At 50.9% G+C, this 20,015-nt stretch overlaps 9 protein-coding genes across 9 annotated transcripts; 7 read left to right on the forward strand and 2 right to left on the reverse strand.

Moving 5' to 3' along the window:
• Positions 1-859: 859 nt before the first annotated feature.
• Positions 860-1,564, forward strand: IAR55_005057 (uncharacterized protein; the record flags this gene model as incomplete). The annotated part of the gene is made up of 2 exons (XM_066948151.1): positions 860-1,150; positions 1,250-1,564. 2 exons carry the CDS (start codon positions 860-862, stop codon positions 1,562-1,564), a joined length of 606 nt encoding a protein of 201 aa, XP_066801610.1.
• Positions 1,565-2,270: 706 nt separating this feature from the next.
• Positions 2,271-3,723, forward strand: IAR55_005058 (uncharacterized protein; the record flags this gene model as incomplete). The annotated part of the gene is made up of 4 exons (XM_066948152.1): positions 2,271-2,377; positions 2,600-3,148; positions 3,270-3,413; positions 3,630-3,723. The coding sequence occupies 4 exons, from the start codon at positions 2,271-2,273 to the stop codon at positions 3,721-3,723; spliced, it is 894 nt and encodes a 297-aa protein (XP_066801611.1).
• A 394-nt stretch (positions 3,724-4,117) lies between these two features.
• IAR55_005059 (uncharacterized protein) lies at positions 4,118-6,460 on the forward strand (the record flags this gene model as incomplete). Its single annotated transcript, XM_066948153.1, has 9 exons — positions 4,118-4,270; positions 4,424-4,624; positions 4,708-4,770; positions 4,834-4,903; positions 4,959-5,315; positions 5,393-5,730; positions 5,800-5,954; positions 6,019-6,181; positions 6,272-6,460. The coding sequence occupies 9 exons, from the start codon at positions 4,118-4,120 to the stop codon at positions 6,458-6,460; spliced, it is 1,689 nt and encodes a 562-aa protein (XP_066801612.1).
• Positions 6,461-6,768: 308 nt separating this feature from the next.
• On the forward strand, positions 6,769-8,392 carry IAR55_005060 (uncharacterized protein; the record flags this gene model as incomplete). Its single annotated transcript, XM_066948154.1, has 3 exons — positions 6,769-7,659; positions 7,765-8,064; positions 8,168-8,392. The coding sequence occupies 3 exons, from the start codon at positions 6,769-6,771 to the stop codon at positions 8,390-8,392; spliced, it is 1,416 nt and encodes a 471-aa protein (XP_066801613.1).
• A 194-nt stretch (positions 8,393-8,586) lies between these two features.
• On the reverse strand, positions 8,587-9,488 carry IAR55_005061 (uncharacterized protein; the record flags this gene model as incomplete). The annotated part of the gene is made up of 3 exons (XM_066948155.1): positions 8,587-8,841; positions 9,034-9,200; positions 9,290-9,488. The coding sequence occupies 3 exons, from the start codon at positions 9,486-9,488 to the stop codon at positions 8,587-8,589; spliced, it is 621 nt and encodes a 206-aa protein (XP_066801614.1).
• A 275-nt stretch (positions 9,489-9,763) lies between these two features.
• Positions 9,764-13,275, forward strand: IAR55_005062 (uncharacterized protein; the record flags this gene model as incomplete). The annotated part of the gene is made up of 13 exons (XM_066948156.1): positions 9,764-10,454; positions 10,506-10,795; positions 10,880-11,149; positions 11,235-11,311; positions 11,371-11,570; positions 11,619-11,745; positions 11,798-12,225; positions 12,279-12,391; positions 12,462-12,708; positions 12,867-12,978; positions 13,048-13,068; positions 13,127-13,208; positions 13,270-13,275. 13 exons carry the CDS (start codon positions 9,764-9,766, stop codon positions 13,273-13,275), a joined length of 2,664 nt encoding a protein of 887 aa, XP_066801615.1.
• A 407-nt stretch (positions 13,276-13,682) lies between these two features.
• IAR55_005063 (uncharacterized protein) lies at positions 13,683-16,385 on the forward strand (the record flags this gene model as incomplete). The annotated part of the gene is made up of 6 exons (XM_066948157.1): positions 13,683-13,943; positions 14,170-14,738; positions 14,827-15,064; positions 15,128-15,737; positions 15,803-16,290; positions 16,344-16,385. 6 exons carry the CDS (start codon positions 13,683-13,685, stop codon positions 16,383-16,385), a joined length of 2,208 nt encoding a protein of 735 aa, XP_066801616.1.
• Positions 16,386-16,581: 196 nt separating this feature from the next.
• Positions 16,582-17,253, reverse strand: IAR55_005064 (uncharacterized protein; the record flags this gene model as incomplete). Its single annotated transcript, XM_066948158.1, has 1 exon — positions 16,582-17,253. One exon carries the CDS (start codon positions 17,251-17,253, stop codon positions 16,582-16,584), a length of 672 nt encoding a protein of 223 aa, XP_066801617.1.
• Positions 17,254-17,613: 360 nt separating this feature from the next.
• IAR55_005065 (uncharacterized protein) lies at positions 17,614-19,958 on the forward strand (the record flags this gene model as incomplete). The annotated part of the gene is made up of 11 exons (XM_066948159.1): positions 17,614-17,714; positions 17,818-18,086; positions 18,243-18,307; positions 18,421-18,597; positions 18,719-18,806; positions 18,858-18,965; positions 19,030-19,111; positions 19,170-19,292; positions 19,361-19,448; positions 19,542-19,820; positions 19,875-19,958. The coding sequence occupies 11 exons, from the start codon at positions 17,614-17,616 to the stop codon at positions 19,956-19,958; spliced, it is 1,464 nt and encodes a 487-aa protein (XP_066801618.1).
• Positions 19,959-20,015: the final 57 nt, after the last annotated feature.

Raw genomic sequence — 20,015 nt, forward strand, 5'->3', positions numbered from 1 at the left:
AATCGTCACGGAGTGTCATTCGTGTCATGATGTGACTCGAGGCCGTAAAGATTAGATGTTGAAGAGCTCATCTGCGTGAGAGGTTCACGTTGTCCACACGATTTGCAGGAAGTAGAGAGTGATCAGCAGATCGATAGGCAGCTAGTAACACTGACGGCAACACAACCTTCTCCAGGAAACTTACCAATTATCTGATAACAGAACAATCGGGCAGGTCCTAACTTAGGCGCTACATCTAAATAGAACTCATCAGACAATAATTTTCAGGCGTTTCAAGAGAACCGTGGGAAACTGGAAAGGTAGAATTAACTTAAAAGGGAGCACCGGAACAAGTGGCGATCCGCCACGTTCCCGCGACGCGCGTCAGCATCACAAAAGGGTGTGGCACTTCCCCAACTGTGGCACTCCTCTCTTCACCACCTTTTCTCCCTTCCTCACCGTCGTTCCATCACTTCTCCATGGATTTCTCGTCCATCTCTCAGGCTATTCAAAGTATATATTCGACTTGGAAAGCAGAGAAGCACGGGAGGATACCAAAGTGGTTACTGGGGTGGCCTCAAGCAATTATAACAGCTTCTCTTGTTAACTAGAGATCCACTGCTTCGGCGCGTGGGTTCGAATCCCACTCCTCTCACTTTTTGTTCTTCCCCCTGGTCGTACGGATTTTTGTCGGTGAGCCAAAAAAGATGGAATAAGGAACGACGTCATCAGTCTTTGTTATGAAAATGCTGAAGACGACATTCCGTCTTTTGCTGAACACTGCAACGTTTTGACACCAAAGCCAGCCAAATATTATCAGCCAAGTCACGTCTACAAAGTTCATCGAATTCTGCCCAGCACTACTGCAGACTATTCCAGCATGACGACCGTACCACCTCCACCATCCGCCCCCCTGTTCTTCTCATACTCTCCTCGAAACCAGGTGATCCTCCACTCATCCCTCCAACTTGCCCAAATCACATCGATGATCGTACCCCCAGTCTACCTCGTCTCAACACTCATCGCTCGACGAAGACCTTTCTCAGTCAGAGGTCTCATGGGGTCCAGTATGGCTTCCACGTTCTTCGGCGGTGTGCTCGGGGGAGGTTTGGCTTGGGGAAAGATGAGAGGCGAAGGAGATCTGGCGGTTCTTGGTAGAGTTGAGAAGCTGGTAAGTTCTACAGTGGATCCGAGATATTCCAGTCTCAATCTTCCAGCAAGCCGTCTCGCGATCTTCATCAGCCAGTGTAGCTCATTCCCACTCTTTCAGGGCCACGACGCTACTCAGGTGAGAAGGAACGACTATTCCCTCATCTCAGCGGCATTATCGGGACTCATCGTGCCCGCGATCTTCCTGAGAAGGGCACCATTACCCAGTCTTGTTTTGGGAGGAGCAAGTATCGGTTTAGGAGCAGGAGTGTGGACACATCTGGCGCAGACTATAACAGGGGGAAATAACGTTGGTAGGAAGGATGTGGTTGGTTGTCGTCTGGATGCTATCGACTGGCGCGGCTTGTGGCTGATGGTGGACCCGGTTCAGGCTCCCGAAGTGCCGGTGATTGGTGGGACGGATAAGCGATTATGAACGAGATGTATAACATGAGGACGTGGGAAGGAAGTAGTCAGGTACAAGACCAGTCGATGGGGTGATGCACTCGATGTTTCACGCTACACGAGGCGTCGGGAAACACAACAGAAGATGATTCGCCGGCAGCGGGCGGTCCTCACCCCTACACTCCCGACTTACGACCTCTCGTGGCTAGTTGCTCAGGAGGTGGTCGAGGCTTACCTCGATTGCAAGAGGCTGACCTGATGGTATCGTATCTGTCCGAACCGGGCAGTCCATGCTTCCTTCTTCGATCCGACTCCTCACCTTTCAGGAACAGATATACTCGTTCACACAAGCACGCGCACATCTTTCATCATGCTGACACCATCTAGTCGATATACTCAGTAGTGTAGGAGAGGAGACAAGAGCGAAACTGCATCTGACGAGTGCTGTGCTGTGTTATGGGACAAGCGGGGGTCCGCGCGAGAGGATGATGATTATGAAACGCTTGCAAAAGTGTGAATAGTTCTCGTCTCTTCTCTTTCTCTCTTCCTTTTCGCCCACTATCTGCGCATATGAAATCACCTTGTACGATTCATCGATCATCCTCGTACCGACCCTCCCCGTGACTCACCCACACCCACATCATCACGTCCATCCCAGTCACGACCGTCCACCACTCGTCGTCATACCACTCACAAATCGCAACAAGCTTCTCAAATCACCCCCACGATCCATACCCATGGCAGTCCCGTACAACCTGTGGGGGACCAATGCGCTCATATATCCCACACCGACCACGAGAGGAGGACAGCTGTGGGCGGTCCCTCAGATGTTGCCCAGTTCAAAGTGAGTGCAGGATGAGGTGACCCCCGCGAGTTTTGTTGAGAAGCTGACGCGAAAACTGCCCGATCTGTCACCGCCTTGACCCGTTTGATCGTCACACCCCTATTCACGTTTGACTCCCGAACTCCAAAACCCCTCGACCCTGTCGTTCTTATTTGTGACCATCGGCTTATTGTATGCGCAACCGTAACACTTCCTCACACTCCCGTCTCTCCATTTTCACAGTCCATTCATTGCCAACCCCGAAGGAGCAATTCGCGACATGGCTGAGCACGACACCAATGGCGACAGTGATCTCGGACCTGACGACACTCACTTAAATTGGTACGAAACCTGGGCGAAAGACGAGGAAAGCAGGAAGATTATAATGGATGTCATAAAGGCTCGACTCGAACTCCAATGGCCGTACAACTACAAAGCGCTTCTTCTCCTTGCGAAGATGCCTGATAGCGAGATTGTAAATCTTCACGAGAAGCTGGGGAAATTGGCCGATTCCCCCGACTCGGTAAAGGGTGCAAAGTATCTGAAAGAGCTGGCGAAACCATTGCTCGAGAAAGCGAAAGCGGAGATCGCCAAGAAGGAAGAGGAAGAAGGCAAGAAGAAACAGGAAGCTATCATGGCCATGTGGGGTGGACTCTGGGCGAACAACAATTTCGCACCTTCAGCTTTGCAAGTGGGAGGATATTTGGGATGGCCGTATCCTTATACTATGCCACCTGGTACAGTAGCACATTTGGGTGGGTGGAATGGAAAACCGCCAGACGGCTGGAATCCGTGGGTACTCGTACCAGGTTGTCCGATCGGCCAGCATTTCCCGTCCATCTACTACGGCTGGCCGCGGGCCTAAGTACGCTTTTTGGCTGTAGGGATGACTCGCTGACTCTGTCCAGTCTAGGACACCTATAACCGCTCTTCCCCAGGTCTATCCCTTCTCGAGAACTGGATACTATGGACTGCAATCCGACCCGAGAAATACATGGCCCGATGTCTCTTCTCCTCCGCAAGGATGGTGGGTGCATGTGGGTACCTGTCCTCATGTGTAAGTGGTCTTGACGGTCCGTTGAGGATAGTATTACCGACGCGAACGAGGGAGTCAATAGTTGATCGCTTCTATCCATCGCATTCGGTGGACACCGTTATTTCATGCATTACACTCACCGAACACATCGTCTCACATCACTTCGGATTACCCACGCTCATGTCGCTTTCATCTGGTACGCTTCTCGAAACAAACACACCATCTCGGGTCTTTCAGTGTCACCTCCAACTCGATCAGTAAATCGGTCAATATTGGCTTGACAGAGATTTTCGCCAAAGCGGACAACGATCTCACAACAAGGGGTTGGTGAGAGAGGGGATATGAGATGGTCCTTCTCGATCGGTTTTGTGCTGCCTATATATTCCCCTTTGTATAGTATGAAGAATAGTGAGAGGTCCGATCGTATCATGCATACGTTGTAGATTGCAATCTACCCCCTCGGAGCAGATCGGTGCGAAGGGGAAGAACATGGGGTGGACCACCTCCACCGACACGAAAATTGACTTTTTCGGCGGTGGTGACACGTCGACGAGAGTGAGAAAGATGACGCATGACAGAGAGTCTGTACATTATTGACGAATCGTTCAGCGACCATTGACTTGCAACTAAGTACTCAAGAGGTACCCAACTCATCTTCGACACGACATCGTCACTCAAGTGCTCAACGGCCCGGTGCTGACTCCCTATCCTTTGTCTTCTCGATTATGCGTCCTTCAAGCTCCAAAATCGCACTGATCAGCTTAAGTCTGGCGGCGACGACATCAGCGTCAAGTCTCGATGGGTTCAGATTAGGTCTGAAACCAGATAGCAAAGTCGCAAGGAACGTGTTGGAAGGTAAAGCAGAGGGATATTGTAGTGTGAGTGAATGGTCGACCATCCAGCAGTGGAGAAGAGGTTCGGAGATGTGCTGATTCATCGCTCGATCTATATTTGTTTTTCGCAATGCTTCGTCCTCGTCCTCCGACCTGTCTCTCTCCAATGACATTGACCTTTCCCCTCCACGCACATAGCCCTCTGGACCAATCGAATCTACCCACTGTCTTTACGAGACCGTCGAATCTCTCAACGCACAACTCTTCCCCGCGCTGCACGAGCTGGTCACCTATCCCTTTTTCCGCCATTACAAGGTGGATCTGTATAAAGAATGTCCTTTCTGGTACGAGAACGGGTTTTGTATGAATCGAAATTGTGGAGTAGAAGCGGCTGATGAGGTGAGTCCGGTCGCGAAGTTGCAGGGGCACACAATGGGTCCAAGTCTCACAGAATTTGCTCTGACGATATGTCTCTATCACAGGATGAAATACCGGAGAAGTGGAGAGCAGCAGCGTTGTCAGCTGTGAAGGTGTCATCTGCGGATGTGAGTTTCGCCTTACGTTGCCGCCGTCATGCGCTGCGCTGATCCACGTACCGAACTACTCAGGGCGAAGGTGTGTCGAGCTGTTATTTCAAGGAGCAGGACTTTTGCTATGTGGAAGACGATGCCGACCAAAGTGAGCCGAGACTACCACACCTAGACTTGTCTTGTCTTGCTGACACCCCTCTCAGACGGACAATACGTCGATCTTACTCTCAACCCCGAGCGATTCACAGGTTACGCCGGTGATTCCGCGCACAATGTCTGGAGAGCCATATACGAAGAGAACTGCTTCGGACTTTCAGAGGCGTCCTTATCCGAAATGTCAAAAGCGGGCACTTCACCGAAGAGCAAGGGAGAGATAGCGTCAGCTGTTGTCGGTGCAGGGGGGATCAGCAAGCCTAGTAGTACTGCTTCTACCCCTCAGGATTCCGGTTGGGGTTTCTCCAAGTTGAGTGAAGGATGGGGAACAGAGATGGTGAAGGCGCCCACGGGAGGTGAAGGCGGGATGTGTGAGGAGAAGAAGGTGTATTACCGGGTGATATCAGGTAAGCTGTTGTATCTGCACCATACTTCAGCTTCAATATGGCTTCTCATTAGATCGCTGATCTTTTCCTATCCTCAGGACTCCACGCTTCTATATCAATACACATATGCCACGAATATCTTGATCAAGCTACTGGAGAATGGTCTCCTAACCTCGAATGCTTCATCTCGCGTCTCGCCACCCACCCCGAACGTCTCTCAAACGTCTATTTCAATGCTGTACTCCTACTGCGAGCAGTCGCTAGAGCCGCCCCCTACCTTGAAGCTTACGATATTAGTACTTCGCCAGTGGGCATGGAGAAGGAAAGCGATGTGTTGACCCGAAAGAAGTTCGGCGAGGTCTTGAAGCTCGCGGGAGGAGAAGAGATGGGTAAAGGATTCGACGAAGGCGATTTCTTTGCGGGTCCAGATGCAGTGGTAAATCTAACGCATCCCTGTTTCTTTCTTCTTTCTTTGAGTCTCTCGCTAATCATGTGCCGCTTGCAGATCCTGAAAGAACAATTCAAGACGCACTTCAGGAACGTTTCGCGCATCATGGACTGTGTCGGCTGTGACAAATGTCGACTCTGGGGCAAGCTTCAGGTTTCTGGTATCGGGACGGCTCTCAAGATCCTTTTCGAGCTCGATGACAAGGCGTTGGAGTAGGTCCAACTTCAGTCTCATCGTCGTATCATCGGATCGCTCATTGCTGTCTTCTTTATGCAGCCCCAAAGTCAATCCTGATCTTTTACAACGATCCGAAGTCGTGGCACTCATCAACACCCTTCATCGGATTAGCGAGTCTCTAGCTGCCGTAGAGGAGTTCCGGAAGATATACGCCTCCACGCAGATAGAGGAAGAAGAGAAGCGAAAGGATAGAATCAACAAGGTACGTCGAGCGTTTTTTCCAGTCATATCATCGTCGCACCGATTATGCGATGCGTGCTCAATAGCTGACTCCCATTTCGTGAATATATAGATAAAGATAAGGGGTGATAACAGTACCAGTACAATGACAGCGACAACGGCGAGTCTGAGCGTTGTGATTTCCGCACTAGAGGGATTGAGAAGAAGCTGTAGAGGTTGTTTAGAGTATATGGCGAGTGGTAGATTTGCTCAAGTCCTGAAGAGCTGGATAGGAATGGGCGATGGCAGGGTAGAATTGTAAGACCGCTCACTGGCATGTATGCATGGTTCGTATCATTTGTACGTTGGACTCTGCCGAACGTCACTGGCACTCTTACTTCACATCGTGCGTGTCGTGAAGATTTCAAGGTTTCTGGGCCGATGTGAAGAAGATGGATGAGAAGAGAACGGAATCAAATTGCTCGCACGACTGTTCTGGTGGAGGGCAAGTTATTTCATGATTTTGTTGTTGTGAATGAATGTCGCGTTCTCATCTACTATCTAAAGCCTTGTGTATATGTCGGAGACCCTTGTCGACTGGTGTAATGACACTCTGATGCTCCAGCTACGATGTCAAGGATCCTCCCCTCCTCGCCCTTTCGCTCCATTCGCTCTCGACCGCATTCTCCCATCTTGCCCAGCTCATCGAATCGGCCATCTCGAGATCCCCCTCTCCGACAGACTTTGATCTCTCGTTCTCCCCTCGTCTTCTCATTATGTGTAGCACTATTATTCCTCGTCTCCCTCTTCTCAAATCCTGACCCGACCCAGCGGACGTTTCAATTCCCCTCTCTTCTCCCTTCTTCACCGATATCACCCCACGTTTCCGACCCATCCCTGTCATCTCTCATCAATACCACTTATGCCTCCTTCCTTTCCTCATGTCCCAATCACGAACCGGTGCATCTCGACCCTTCTCTCACACACTCACAGAAAAAGAGGTATAATTCTCTCCGATCTCCTGACAGAGGCCGATATATGTTCGTCACGAATACTCGACAAATAGCAGACTCCTTACCCGACTTACTCAACGCCCTCATCGTGCTCACGAAATATCTGTCCCCTAACAAGATATATCTCTCAATACTCGAAGGTCCATCTTCAGATTGTACATCCTCGATCATCACCTCTGTGCTCGTACCCACTCTGCGCTCACTAGGCATCCCATCTTCCCAACTCAGGATAAACACCGACGAACCAAAGATCGATTGGAGCGACCACAATCGGATAGAAAAGATCGCCGACCTTCGAAATCGGGCCCTATCTCCTCTATGGGATAAAGACGGAGGATGGGGAAGAGATACGGAAGCGATAGTCTTCTTCAACGATGTGTATATTTATGCGGGGGACGTGCTGGAATTGTTGTTCCAACATGTAAGGAACGGAGCGGGGATAACGACGGGAATGGATTGGTGGAAGAAGAGACCCGAGTATTACTACGATATATGGGTGGGAAGGACGGTGAGTGGGAAATCCTGAACAGTTCATGGACTCGCTCATACAGCTCTTCTCGTATATAAGAAGCCCTCAATCGGAGGACAGCTGACCAGATCTGGTATGTTACAGATCGACACGGGCGACCTGTTCTACCCAATAGATTGGACTTGGTGGTCACCTTCATCCGACCTTTTCCCCAACTCTCCCATAACAAAGAAGCGCTACGATTCTTTACAATCGTTCCAGGTGTACTCTTCGTGGAACGCAATGGCGGTCTTGGCACCGGAACCGTTCCTGCCACCTCACAACATCAGATTCAGGCGAGGAAATAAGGACAAGGGAGAATGTGCTGCGGCCGAATGTCTGCTCATCGCTGCCGATTTCTGGAAGATCGGTAGGGGGAAGGTGCAGGTCGTTCCTAGCGTTCAGGTGAGTGTAGTATGAGATGTCGTGTTTGTGCTTGTTTGGCAATCCAGATACAAGGACAATACATGCTGAAAGGAGAGGTCTGACCCTGTATTTTCTCACGCAGTTCGCATACGAACGAGACGTGGCTCAGGATATTATTGAAGACCTTTCCGCCCAGAAGCAAGCCCTAGGATGGATCGATAACGTGCCTCCAGCTCACGAAGAAACAATGATGGAATGGACCTCAAAACCACCCGAGAGAGTCAGATGTCACCCGTGGCCCGAAGTGAATGGTCTGAGTGCGAATGTCTGGGAGGAGACGCGATGGGTGAAGCCGTGGTTAGATTGAGCTGTTAGTAGGCGAGAGCTTCGCTGCATGTAGCACATCAAGACAGGCAATTGGCGTTTGATTCCATCATCGATTTGTCAAAATCAGCGCGAGGAATCGATGAAGAAGTTGATGTGTGTGATTCTTCACAATATGCAGGAACCATATGCAGGAGAGCTGAGAATTATAATTACAAAACTTGTACTCCTACCTCTCTACTCTTTCACTTCCATCCCTTCAGCCTTCTCCACCAACTCATCAACTGTCTCCGCCTCATCCTTGACCACCTCATCACCCGCCTCCACCTTCACTTCCGTCTCCCCACCGCCTGTAGTAGCCTGTTCTTCTTCCTCGTCATCGTCGCCTTCTACTCGATAAAGATAACCCTCGATCCAGCCTGACACTTCTTCTTTCCCCTCGCCAGCGAACATTGATTCGAGGAAAGCGTCTCGACCAGAGGCGTTCTTTTGCTATGTAGCGGAAGGGAAGTAGTCGAGGCGAGCGGAAAGACATTTGTATGGGAGGAGCGTATAGATAGGGGGGCGTTGCGTTTGATGAGGAGACCGACATGTTCCATGAAAGATCACAGGGTGTAGTTGAAGGTTAGGAGAAACCAGAAATCAGCTTGCTCCTCATATTTTCAAGGTGTCTGCGTTACTCACCTTGAGCAATTGCAAACCACCGCCTTGTTCTTCCGGAAGCTCCACCAAAGCCTTGACACAACCCACATGATTGTTGGACACGGCCCAATGCATCGCAGGGGAACCCGCTTCGTTTGTGGTTGACAACAGTTCTTTAGGCACGATAGTCAGGAGATAGTTCAACACATCTAAGAAGTTCACGATACCCGATGCGGTCAGCTCGGACATCCGTATATTTCACATTGCCCATTACGTTCAGTCTTGGGCTGGCACTCACCGAGATGTCCATTTCCACAGCACATGTGTAATACCGTGTTCCCCCTTTCATCCCTCGCTTCACTCAACGGTCCAGATCCATAGGTCTCCACAAACGTCTTGATCTCGTCCAATTCGCCATACCGAGCTGAAAGTAAAACATCTTCCACTTCCTCGGGCGTCGGTGTTGTCGTGGTGGACGGTTTAGTTGAGTCTGACATGGTGTTCTGATCGGACAAACTGTGACAGAGCTGTGAACAACGTTAGTATGTGTATTGGGACGTTGGGTGCTTTTGAAAAAGTTGAAGTCTGACACACGCCACGTGGGGTGGCAACTGCTCTGTTGAAAGTCACGTGAGGGTTGACTGGATCTTCCTACTATGTGTTGTAGGGATCGTTCTGCATCGTAGATTGACATTTCAACGACATGACAAGACGATCGTCGTTTCCTTGGAACTTTGGAACTGAGCAGTCCACCCCCGGATGAGCCAGCAGCATGGCTCGACCGACGGCGAAGCAGTCCAAGTCGTCAGCAGAATCGCCAAAAGCTAGCACTCTCCTCAACTTCTTCACCAAAGCGCCGGGTTCCGCTACCAAATCCACGTCCACGTCCACGTCTACTACCGCGACAACACGAAGAGCGAGTAACGCGTACAGGACAACACCATTCGTCAAGAATGAACAGGATGACATGCCTGTGAGGAGGAACAAGGGGAAAGAGAAGGCTGTGGCGGCGGACATACTTGGATCAATGAATGATCCAGTGGTGATCAGTGATGAGGATGATGAGGACGATATATTACCGATCGACACGCCTAGCCCAAAATCGAAGAGAAGAAAGATCGAATCCCCGCTGCCGATGGACGATATATCAAGTGCCATTCATGCAGGACCTTCGAGATCACCAAACGATACACCGATGAAAAATGCACTGGCTTCTCCGAAAGCAAGTGCGATCTCAGTCCAAGACGTGCCTCTCGAAGTGTCAACAATGCCCCCTCCCTTTGCTGGATGTCCAGAGTTCAGACCCCCTCCAACCTGGCCAGAGATAATCAACACTCGTCAGTCTCATTCCTCCTTCGAAGAAAGAGATGACGAAGACGAAGACGGAATACCGCCCTCGGACGAGGATGGATATCGGACTCAAGATCCTGGCGAAGGCACACGGATGGAAGATGATGATTCAGGTCTTGAGCTCGATATGGACAACGGCATCGGGAACGTTTACCAACAAGTAGATGTGGAGATGGAAGAAGAGGGGCCGAATGAGAAGGCTGTTCCTGCGCATATGGATGGGGGAGGCGATGATTTCGGCGGGATGGATTGGGAGGAACCGGAAGATGAAGGTATGGGCATGGAGGAGGAAGGCGAAGGCGATGACGAGGCTTCGGAAATGGGAGATGTTCCCAAAAGAGGAATAGGCAGGGGAGCTCCGAAAGGCAAGATGGGACGAGGTGCGGTAGGATCCGGAGGAAAGATCACTCAATGTCCTGTTTGTGGTCAGTCGATGAAGGGGAAGGTGAATACAGTGAGTTTTGGCTGTCTGAATCTCTCATAGCTTGGACCGCTTGACCCTGCTTGATCCTCGTCTCGTTAGCTAATATCCTGTCAGGTGGTCCAGCATCACATCAATACGTGTCTGGATACTTCAACTCCCAAATTAAAATCCAGGTCCAGGGCCAACCGTCCAATCTCGTCCTACAATCAGTTCAGCCCCGCACCATCCCCATCTCCCCCGCCCGAGACCCCCACAGAAGGTCCGAATGCTTTCTCTGTTCTCATGAGCGGACACAAGGAGCGAGAACAGTGGAAAGATGCCGAAGCGGATCTGAAGCGAGATGGGAAGAGGTTCATAGGGAGACGCAAGGCGCCATTTTACAAGGTATGTTGGGGTGAGCTCATCGCCCTGAACATGTCTACTCGGTCAGCACGTGCTTGATGATACAGACTGACGAGATGGAGTCCAGGTACTGACCGGTATGCCTGTCGCCGTCGACGCATTTCGTTATGGGGCTGTACCTAAAGTCACAGCGTACCTGCTCACGTGAGCCACTTTATACCAAAGAAAGTGCCAAACATGCTGATCGCATTCACTCCTCATAGCCACGCGCACTCGGACCATTACACCAATCTGTCCAAGTCATGGTGTCACGGTCCTATCTACTGCTCCGAAACAACAGCAAATCTCATCATTCACATGCTGGAGGTGGATCCGAAATGGGTCCACGGTTTACCCAATGATATTCCGTTTGAGATGCCTAACACAGGCGGTGTAACTGTGACACCGATCGAAGCAAATCATTGTAAGCCACCTTGTCATAGTCTCTGACCTGTATTGATAACGGACGCAGGCCCCGGTTCTTCCATCTTTCTCTTCGAGGGTCCTCAAACTGTCAACGCCGGTGATTCTGGCTTTGCTAGTCCATACATCGGCAGCAAGCGTGTCTTCCGATATCTTCACTGCGGTGATTTCCGAGCGTGAGTTGCCCAGCCGTCTTCTGCGAAGCGGTAGTTGAATGTCCCTCTACAGTTGCCCAAAGATGGTTCTGCATCCCGCCATTGCCCGTGCTCCGATTCACACTTGCTACCTCGACACAACATACCTCAATCCAAAGTACTGTTTCCCACCTCAGCCGCAGGTGATTGAAGCGTGTGCGTCGCTTGCCCGGAAGACCGTTGTAGGTTTGTCGGAGACCGCACCGAAGCTGGAAGACGTGAAGCCGCAGATGTATATGAAGGTGGAAGAAGGAGCTGAGGTGAAGGCTGATCCAGCGGAGGAAGAGGAAAGATCGAAGGCTATGATGGAGGGGTGGCTGGTCAAAAAGGAGGAGGGAGACATCGATGGAGATGTGAAAGAGGAACTGAAAGAAGTCGGAGATACAGGTGCCGTCAAAAAGAAAGGGAGAACTCTGGTTGTAATGGGCACTTATTCCATCGGGAAGGAAAGAATTGTCAAGGGTGAGTCAGCCGGAGAGATCAAGACACACAAACCTGATGATCAATGACGGCAGCCGTAGCGAAAGCGCTTGGAACCAAGATTTATTGCGATCCAAGGAAGAAGGGAATTTTGCTTTGTCAGACAGACGCCGAGCTTCACTCTCTGATGAGCGATGATCCAATCACTGTGAGTATCTTCGTAGTGATTCGACGACGCGATGCAATATCCTAGCTTACGATCTACGCCGATCTTCCAGTCCCAAGTTCACCTCTTGCCCCTAGGCAATATCCAGCTAGACCGGCTGCAACCCTATCTTGCACGATTACATCCTCATTTTGACAGGGTCCTCGCTTTCAGACCTACAGGCTGGGCATATTCGCCACCAGCGGGCACGGATATGCTACCCGATGTCAATATGGTGATCAGGCGGGATCAGGCGAGATGGTTCTCTGAGAGAGATATGAAGCCGATGAGGGGGAGCTGTAAGGGGTTTATGATGTATGGTAAGTGTGACGCTTTTGGGTGTCAGGATGGTGAATTGCAGTGTCGGCCCAACACCAAAGCAGAACGTGCTTCACCCTCGGATAGAAGCAGCTGTTCGGGGTCCTCTGTGGGATCCAACATTGATGATTGACATCATTGACACCTGTGACATCTTCAGGCGTGCCGTACTCTGAACACTCCAGTTTCTTCGAATTGACCTGTTTCGCGCTCTCGATGCCTGGTGCAGATCTCAAGATGATCGCGACTGTAAATGTGGGCAACGAGAAGAGGTGAGCGTCATGCTCGCCGCTGGCCACCACGTGGACACAGCTAATACATCATGCCCTTGCACACCATAGCCGAGCGAAGATGAAGAAGTGGTGAGTTAGCTTTATGTCGTACTATAAGCCTCGCAGCTTATACCTGATGCAACAATAGGTTCGAAAAGTGGTCTGCTGAGAAAGCCAGAAGAAAGGAGAAGGGACTGCCTGCGATTGTCGATTATAGGGACGAAACTTATGTGAGCTGCTACCACGTTGAGATGGTTGGGGGGTGAAACGCTAACGCGCCACGATATGCAGTGGTAGAGGAATCATTGAATGTAGCGCCAGTCAAATCAGTCATTGTAACAACATCTTTCATAGCATACTCTGTACCATCAGCGCATCCTGTACAACAACACTGTTTGTCCTCTCATGTATCTTATCCTACAATCACACAAGTTATCTTTGGTGCACTGAAGACCTTGACGAACGAGTAACTGATAACTTAAGTTTTTGCCACACTCGACATGATGACGCAGAATTGGCACTGAATTGATTTCAGTTCACTCGATTGAGCATTGACTGATATCTTTCAATCGATCTCTTCGTTAACTGGCTTTCAAGCGGTCGACATATCTAGCACACACGAGCTGCACAGAAGCTGACCTATCTCCTTTCGTTTTTCACCTGTCACCTGTCACCTCGACGAGTCGGCAGATCTCCCGCGCACAATGTCGTCGATGATAGATCGTCTGAGAGGTCTAACCTCTTCCTCCTCCTCGTCGACCCCTTCACCACGGCAGCAGACCAACAATACCGACACCGACGTTTCGTCGCCCTCGACGAGATCCTATCGGAGCCAAACGCGCGAGCCGTATCCGTACGAAAAGCCAGATCCAGATGGGACTTGTTGGTTATTGGCCTTGCCGGACGAGTTGCTCGAGAGGGTCTTTACGAGGCTGGATAGGGTTTCGTTGACCAGATGTTATCGGGTGAGTCAATGGTGTTTCTCGTTCATGTCTGTTTTGTCATCATTCGTCTTGCCCTCGGCTGCGGTGTTACAACGCAGAGAGCGCTCTTACTCGGGTCGTTAACCGGTGTTTCAAGCCTTCTCTTCGTTGTCACTCGCTGTCGTAAACTTCCTTGGCTCGCTGTTACTCCGTCCCTCCCAGGACCTCTGGATGGCTACAGAACACTGACATTTCTTTCAATTCTCAGCTATGCAAACGCCTCACCGACCTCCTCAGCACCAACTCATCCATCTCCCTACACCATCTTCTTCTCACGTCATCCCTCACCTTGAATCCCAATATCAGCCAACCCAACCCGGCCAACTTACTCCAAGTGCCTCCGTCCAAGTCCTTCCTCCTGTCCTCATTACGCGAACGTCTGACCCGATTCCGGAACTTCACTCCAAAGAATGTCACGCGAGTCGAATTCGAAGAGAGCGAAGGTCGATTATACGAATACCTGGAAGGCGTATTGCTCAGAAACGTACCGCCTCCTCAGGCAAATATGTGGGGAGGAAGCAGAGAGCTGGGTAGGGAAGTGGCGATCTACGAGTTGGGCAAAGTCGGAGAATGGGAAGATCTACCGGGAGGATCGGAGGGTGTCAACGCGGAGGGTGATGGGCGACAGACGGTAATCGGTGATGCAGACGAGGAAGAACCAGTTCTGGATGACGATGAACCTGCGAATGATGTGAGGAGGACTCATACGTTCGGGTTCGAGATGCAGGACTTTGCGGTAGATCCAGGTCAGGATCTCTTCGTTGTTGCCGAGGCAAGGTGAGTAGCGGGACCAGCCGCGCAGACACTCTGCAGCCTTTAGATCATATTCGCATCACCGTGGACTGACCTTGCTGTCTCCGTGTAGACCCACGACCACTGGCACCTTCTCGCTCCACTTCCACTTGCTCAAACTATCGACATTCACTCCGCATCCTCTCGCAGCTCAAACGGTCCTCGATTGGCCTCATACGATACATCGCAACAGAGGCGCGTCGCTCGGTTTTCAGATCTGCGATGATGGGCTATTTGTTCTGCGAAACAATGTGCAAGGTTCAAGAGACCAGCTGTGTGGGTGGCAGTGGACCACGGGTCGACTGGCAGTGGTGAGTGGTCATGGTGCCATCATTATGCAAAGGCACTACAACACCCTGAATTGATTCGTGCAGACACTTCGCCCGGCCGCTGTATCGACCTTTGAATCCTTCGTTTGCCTCACTCCATCCTCCTTCATCGTCCCCACCGTAGCCACTCGCATTCGACCCGATTCAACAATACAAGATGACCTCGCCAACCCCAACGATCTCGAGTTCACTCTCCATCTGATGCTCTACGCTTTCCCACCGTTCTCTGCAGTACCTATCAAGGAAGGCTCACCGGTTCCTCCCCCTCACACAGCAATACATGTCACAACGATAGACCTTCCTCGTTTCAAAGTAGACTTCGACATCGAGCTTCCGCCACCCCGAATGACTGTGAGGACAGACCCGCCGCCGAGGCACACACCTCCCACACATCCAGTCGGATCCCCTCAGGCTTTCCTACCAGATCCGGAGAGCGGTGTGGTGGTTCTAGAGTTCTACTGCCAGCCCCTTGGTGGTCCGATGGGAAGACAACCCCACTTTGTGCTGTTCACACTAAAGAAAACGCTCCTCTCTTATCTGCCCGCTCCAACGAGTCCCCTCTTGTTCCAGGCTTTCCCAAGACCTGCTCCTGTCGTCCCTTTCTCCGTCATTGCCCCGAAAGTGAGAATGATCGGCCCGAACGAGCCGACTCCTTGTAAGTAGAATGCGCGCTAGACGTCAAATTGGATAATGCTGATGGGATGTGACTTCTTGACGCAGCTTGGGTATGCTACGTGTATCAAGACCGATACGTTACACCTCAATGGGAAGACACATTCGATCCTGTCAAACTGCGATTGTACGATTTCAACCCCTTAAGAGTGCGAAAGGAGCTGTACGAACGACGACAGGACGGCTTTGTACCAAGAGCGAAAAGACCGAGTGCAAATGCAAGTGCGGATGATGGACCGGTCGATCCCAACTCTGCTCCGAGCAGTCCGATCCGACAATTACTGTCTGCTGCTAACCTTTTCTCATCCTCGACGAAGACGGATACACCGACCTCTCCTGTTGACCCGGAACACAAACATGATGGGGATCGAGATGGGTTGGTTCTGATTACCGAAGAATCAGTCTTGGCCAAGAAGATCCCGCTAGATCAGGAGATCAGAACAGGGAGAGATATGCCTTTCATATATGTGGACAAACGGATGGAAGGCGAGGTGGACACGGTGGTCATGGACGGTGAGAGAGTGGTGGTATTTGATGTGAGTGCAGCACATGTCGATGGGAGCCGAACTGATGAACGTGATTCTTGCAGTCTGAGGGAGATGGCGAGGTCATGGAAGTCATGGAGTTTTAGTTGGCAACATGGATTACCACTTTGGTTTAGAAGTAGAAGTGGGCGGCATTGCGTCGATCCAAAAGGCCAGAATGGGAGAGGAAAACGAGTCGGACATCGTGGACAAAACCAGCTATGTATCAAATGCACGGCCCATCATGTAGGAGGTACCGCTTTGTCCATCGCATCTATCTTGTCTAAACAAGCCTCACCTGACCTATAGAATATTGCCCATGCGTACGTATTCAACGCCGACCTCCTTCCCGGTGCTGCCAAACTTTAGAAACAACTCCGGATTCAAAACGATCATCCCGCACTTCTCATAGAACGTCCTCTGACTAGCCCTCGCATCGAAGTGCAAGAACAATCTTCCTGTTCCTTCCGCATTCCCGTCATTTGACAGTGATGCTGCTCGTAGTCGAAGTAAGTCAATGGTATGATTCAGGATTGATCGTCCGACGCCTTTACCCTGTAAGAGCGGATGGACGCCGAATTTATGTAGTTGTATCTGAGTAGGAGGAAGGCGTTGTGCGATCGTGCTTGGCAATGTAACCAGTTTGGAGGAAGGATATGGGTGATGGACCAGAGTGAGAACGGCGATCGGTTCTTCGCCATCCGATTGTGACCGTGAGAGGCGGGTCGCATCGAGCGGTTGTGGTTCAGATCCGATTTGAGCCTTGGGGGATCTGGAAGATCCGGTCCCTGAAGCCATTAAGAAAGCACCGAGATGGATCGTTGTCGGCTCGAAGTCGTAGTCAGGAACCAGTTGATCTTGGAGAGGTATCGAAGGCCACAGGACCAGATGCCGGAGGGGGATAGTAGCGGTCGGAGGGATGGGACGGAACGTGAGTGGGACTGATGAGGTGGAAGTGGAGGTTGAGGAGGACATGGCGGAGCAGGAGCGGGGTGTGGGGATGACGAGCAGAAACTACGATACGCCGGTCACCGATTCAGTAATCGGGTAGGGAGGGGTGATCGGCTCTGGGGGGGGGGAACCTCGACTGGATAGCTGAATGGACTGTAGGTTTGAACTCGCAACATGAGTGAATCTCTTGACAACCTGGGATCCCGAGTCGAGAGAGCTGGCAGCATCATACTTGGATCACGTGATTTGCCACTTTGGATCGCGAAAGACAAAAATCCAACGCGTCGTTTGACGAGGATTGAAACATTGATCACTTCACTTGCAGCACTTTTGTCCGCTTTGCAACTTCATATCTCATCAGCATCCCCGCCCCCTTCCAATATCATGGACATTGACGACTTGGATGAGTCAAGGTCCCAGCTGAGATACCCTCTCATACAGGGGTATCGAATCGGAGAGGAGATCGGAGGTGGGGGTTTCTCCAAGTGAGTTTTGAGGTTGAGAGTCGCTTTCCTCACAGACAGAACAGTGTCCTTGGGAAATCATGCCATCTCGTCTGCGGCACCAAAGTTGACATGTCTGAACCAGGGTCTTCCGAGCCATCGACGACGATCACTCTCGTATCGCCGCATGCAAAGTGATCAACCTCTTCATCTCCCCCTCCTTGGGAGTCGGCACACCCAACGTCAAAGAACTTCAAAAGGAAGTACAAGTGCACAAGGCGCTGCGAAACCCGTATATATTGGAATTCATACATTCCGAAGTGGTTGATCGGGAGAAGGAGAAGGAGGGGTGGGTGCCGGGATTGTACATGTTATTGGAGTTGGCGATAGGAGGAGACCTATTCGATAAGATAGGTGAGTTATCCGAGTGTCATGGTGGCCGATCAACAAAGGGTCTTCACTACCTCGTTATCAATGAAACGGACCGAACATCACCCGAAGTCATGCACCGGACTTCGGCAGGTCCACTACTCGACATTCGCCATTATTCGCTGATGTCCCTCTCTATAGCACCTGACGTCGGCGTACCAGAAGATCTCGCTAAGTTTTACTTTGCCCAGATGGCGTCCGGAATGGTAAGTTTGCGGTCACTCATACTCATTATCCTATGACCCAATGGTCAGCGAGATGTTTGCCCCTTCCGCTCATACCCGAACAACATTCGTGCTGATACCACGCTCAATCATAGGAATACATACACTCAAAAGGGATCGCCCATCGGGATCTCAAACCTGAAAACCTCCTGCTGGCTGCCAACGGTAATCTGAAGGTGTCAGATTTTGGACTGTGCGCAGTGTTCAGACATAAAGGCAAAGAACGGTTGTTAAGTGGACGATGTGGAAGTCTACCTTATGTTGCCCCAGAGGTGAGTTAAAAGATACTTGTGCCGTGGTGCGAAGCCAAGTGTCATGAGGAAACGATCTCAGCGGTCCCTTTGGCATGATTTTCGTGAGTATTTATGAACAACGCTGACCGTTCTGCTGTAGCTTGGAGGGCCTCCCGGACAAGGATATGCAGCTGAGCCGGTCGATATATGGGGAATGGGAGTAGTCCTGTACACATTGCTTGTTGGCAGTGAGTCCCTCACCATGAGCCTGATGCTATTGACCCGCTGACTTACCCAAGACACGCCTTGGGATGAGCCATCCGACAATTCACCGGAATTCTGCGCATATCGTACTGGCGAGATATTTGATTACGACCCATGGACGAGAATACGCGGACAAGCTAAAGGTGAACAGCCTTATTGAGACCGGAGTCAGGTTCGGGATGTAGCTCACCGCATGCTCGGTTGTAGCTATTCTGCTGGCGATGATGACAATTGATCCAAAGGAGAGAATAACGATGGAGGGAATCAGGTCTCATCCGTGGTGTATGACGTGAGCAGGCATCTCCTTGAGCTTGGATGCACCTTCGAGTTGACGACATATCTGGTAGACCGAGTCAACTAAGCCGAGAACAGCTCCCAGAAGCTCTGACGCAAGGTCTGAGATCAACGGGTATGATGGCGATTGCCGATCCGACGTTCAGTCACGGCGCTTCTCAAGCGTATGCCGCATCGTGAGTGCAGGACTTACCGTTCATCGCATATGTGGGTTCAGGTCACTGAGTTGTGGTCTCACGAACAGACGTTCACAGCGTGTCATGACGGAGTCACAATGGGGTAGTCAGTTCAATCAACAGGAATCACAATTCATGCGAATGACGGGTAACATTGTGCGTATTATATATTGTTGCAATCGCGGTCCCCTCCACTCATCTTCTCAAATCGGAGCAAGTAACGGCGAGACCGACTGACTATCATCGCAGACCCAATCTGGTGATCTGAACACATCCACGACTCGATTCTGGCTCTCACTCCCACCTGCCTCCACCGTTCAGCTCTTACTACAATATCTCCAGTCCGAACTGGGCGAGACGAATGTCCAATACCAACCATCCAAATCGTCCTCTTCTCAAAATGGTGGAGGCTATATACGAGTCATCAAGCCTGCTGGAGGAAAAAGTGTACAGGGAGTATTGATCATCAAGCAGAGTGACACTCTCTCACCTGAAGGTCACACGTTGGTCAATATGAGACGAGAAAAGGCGAGTCCGAATAAGGGGGTCTAACGAGGATTTGATGCTGACTGTTCTTTATAGGGATCGATTTTGCATTGGAGAGCATTCTGGTGGTCGATCGTACGGAATCAGCATATGGAGCAATACGTCGTGAAGGGAGATTGAGTGAGCAAGGCATGAATGATTGACGGTAGTAGGAATGGTATGTGCGTGGCAACACGA

Source organism: Kwoniella newhampshirensis, chromosome 9, assembly GCF_039105145.1.
Source record: "Kwoniella newhampshirensis strain CBS 13917 chromosome 9, whole genome shotgun sequence".
In the NCBI taxonomy this organism is placed as follows: Eukaryota; Fungi; Basidiomycota; class Tremellomycetes; order Tremellales; family Cryptococcaceae; genus Kwoniella; species Kwoniella newhampshirensis.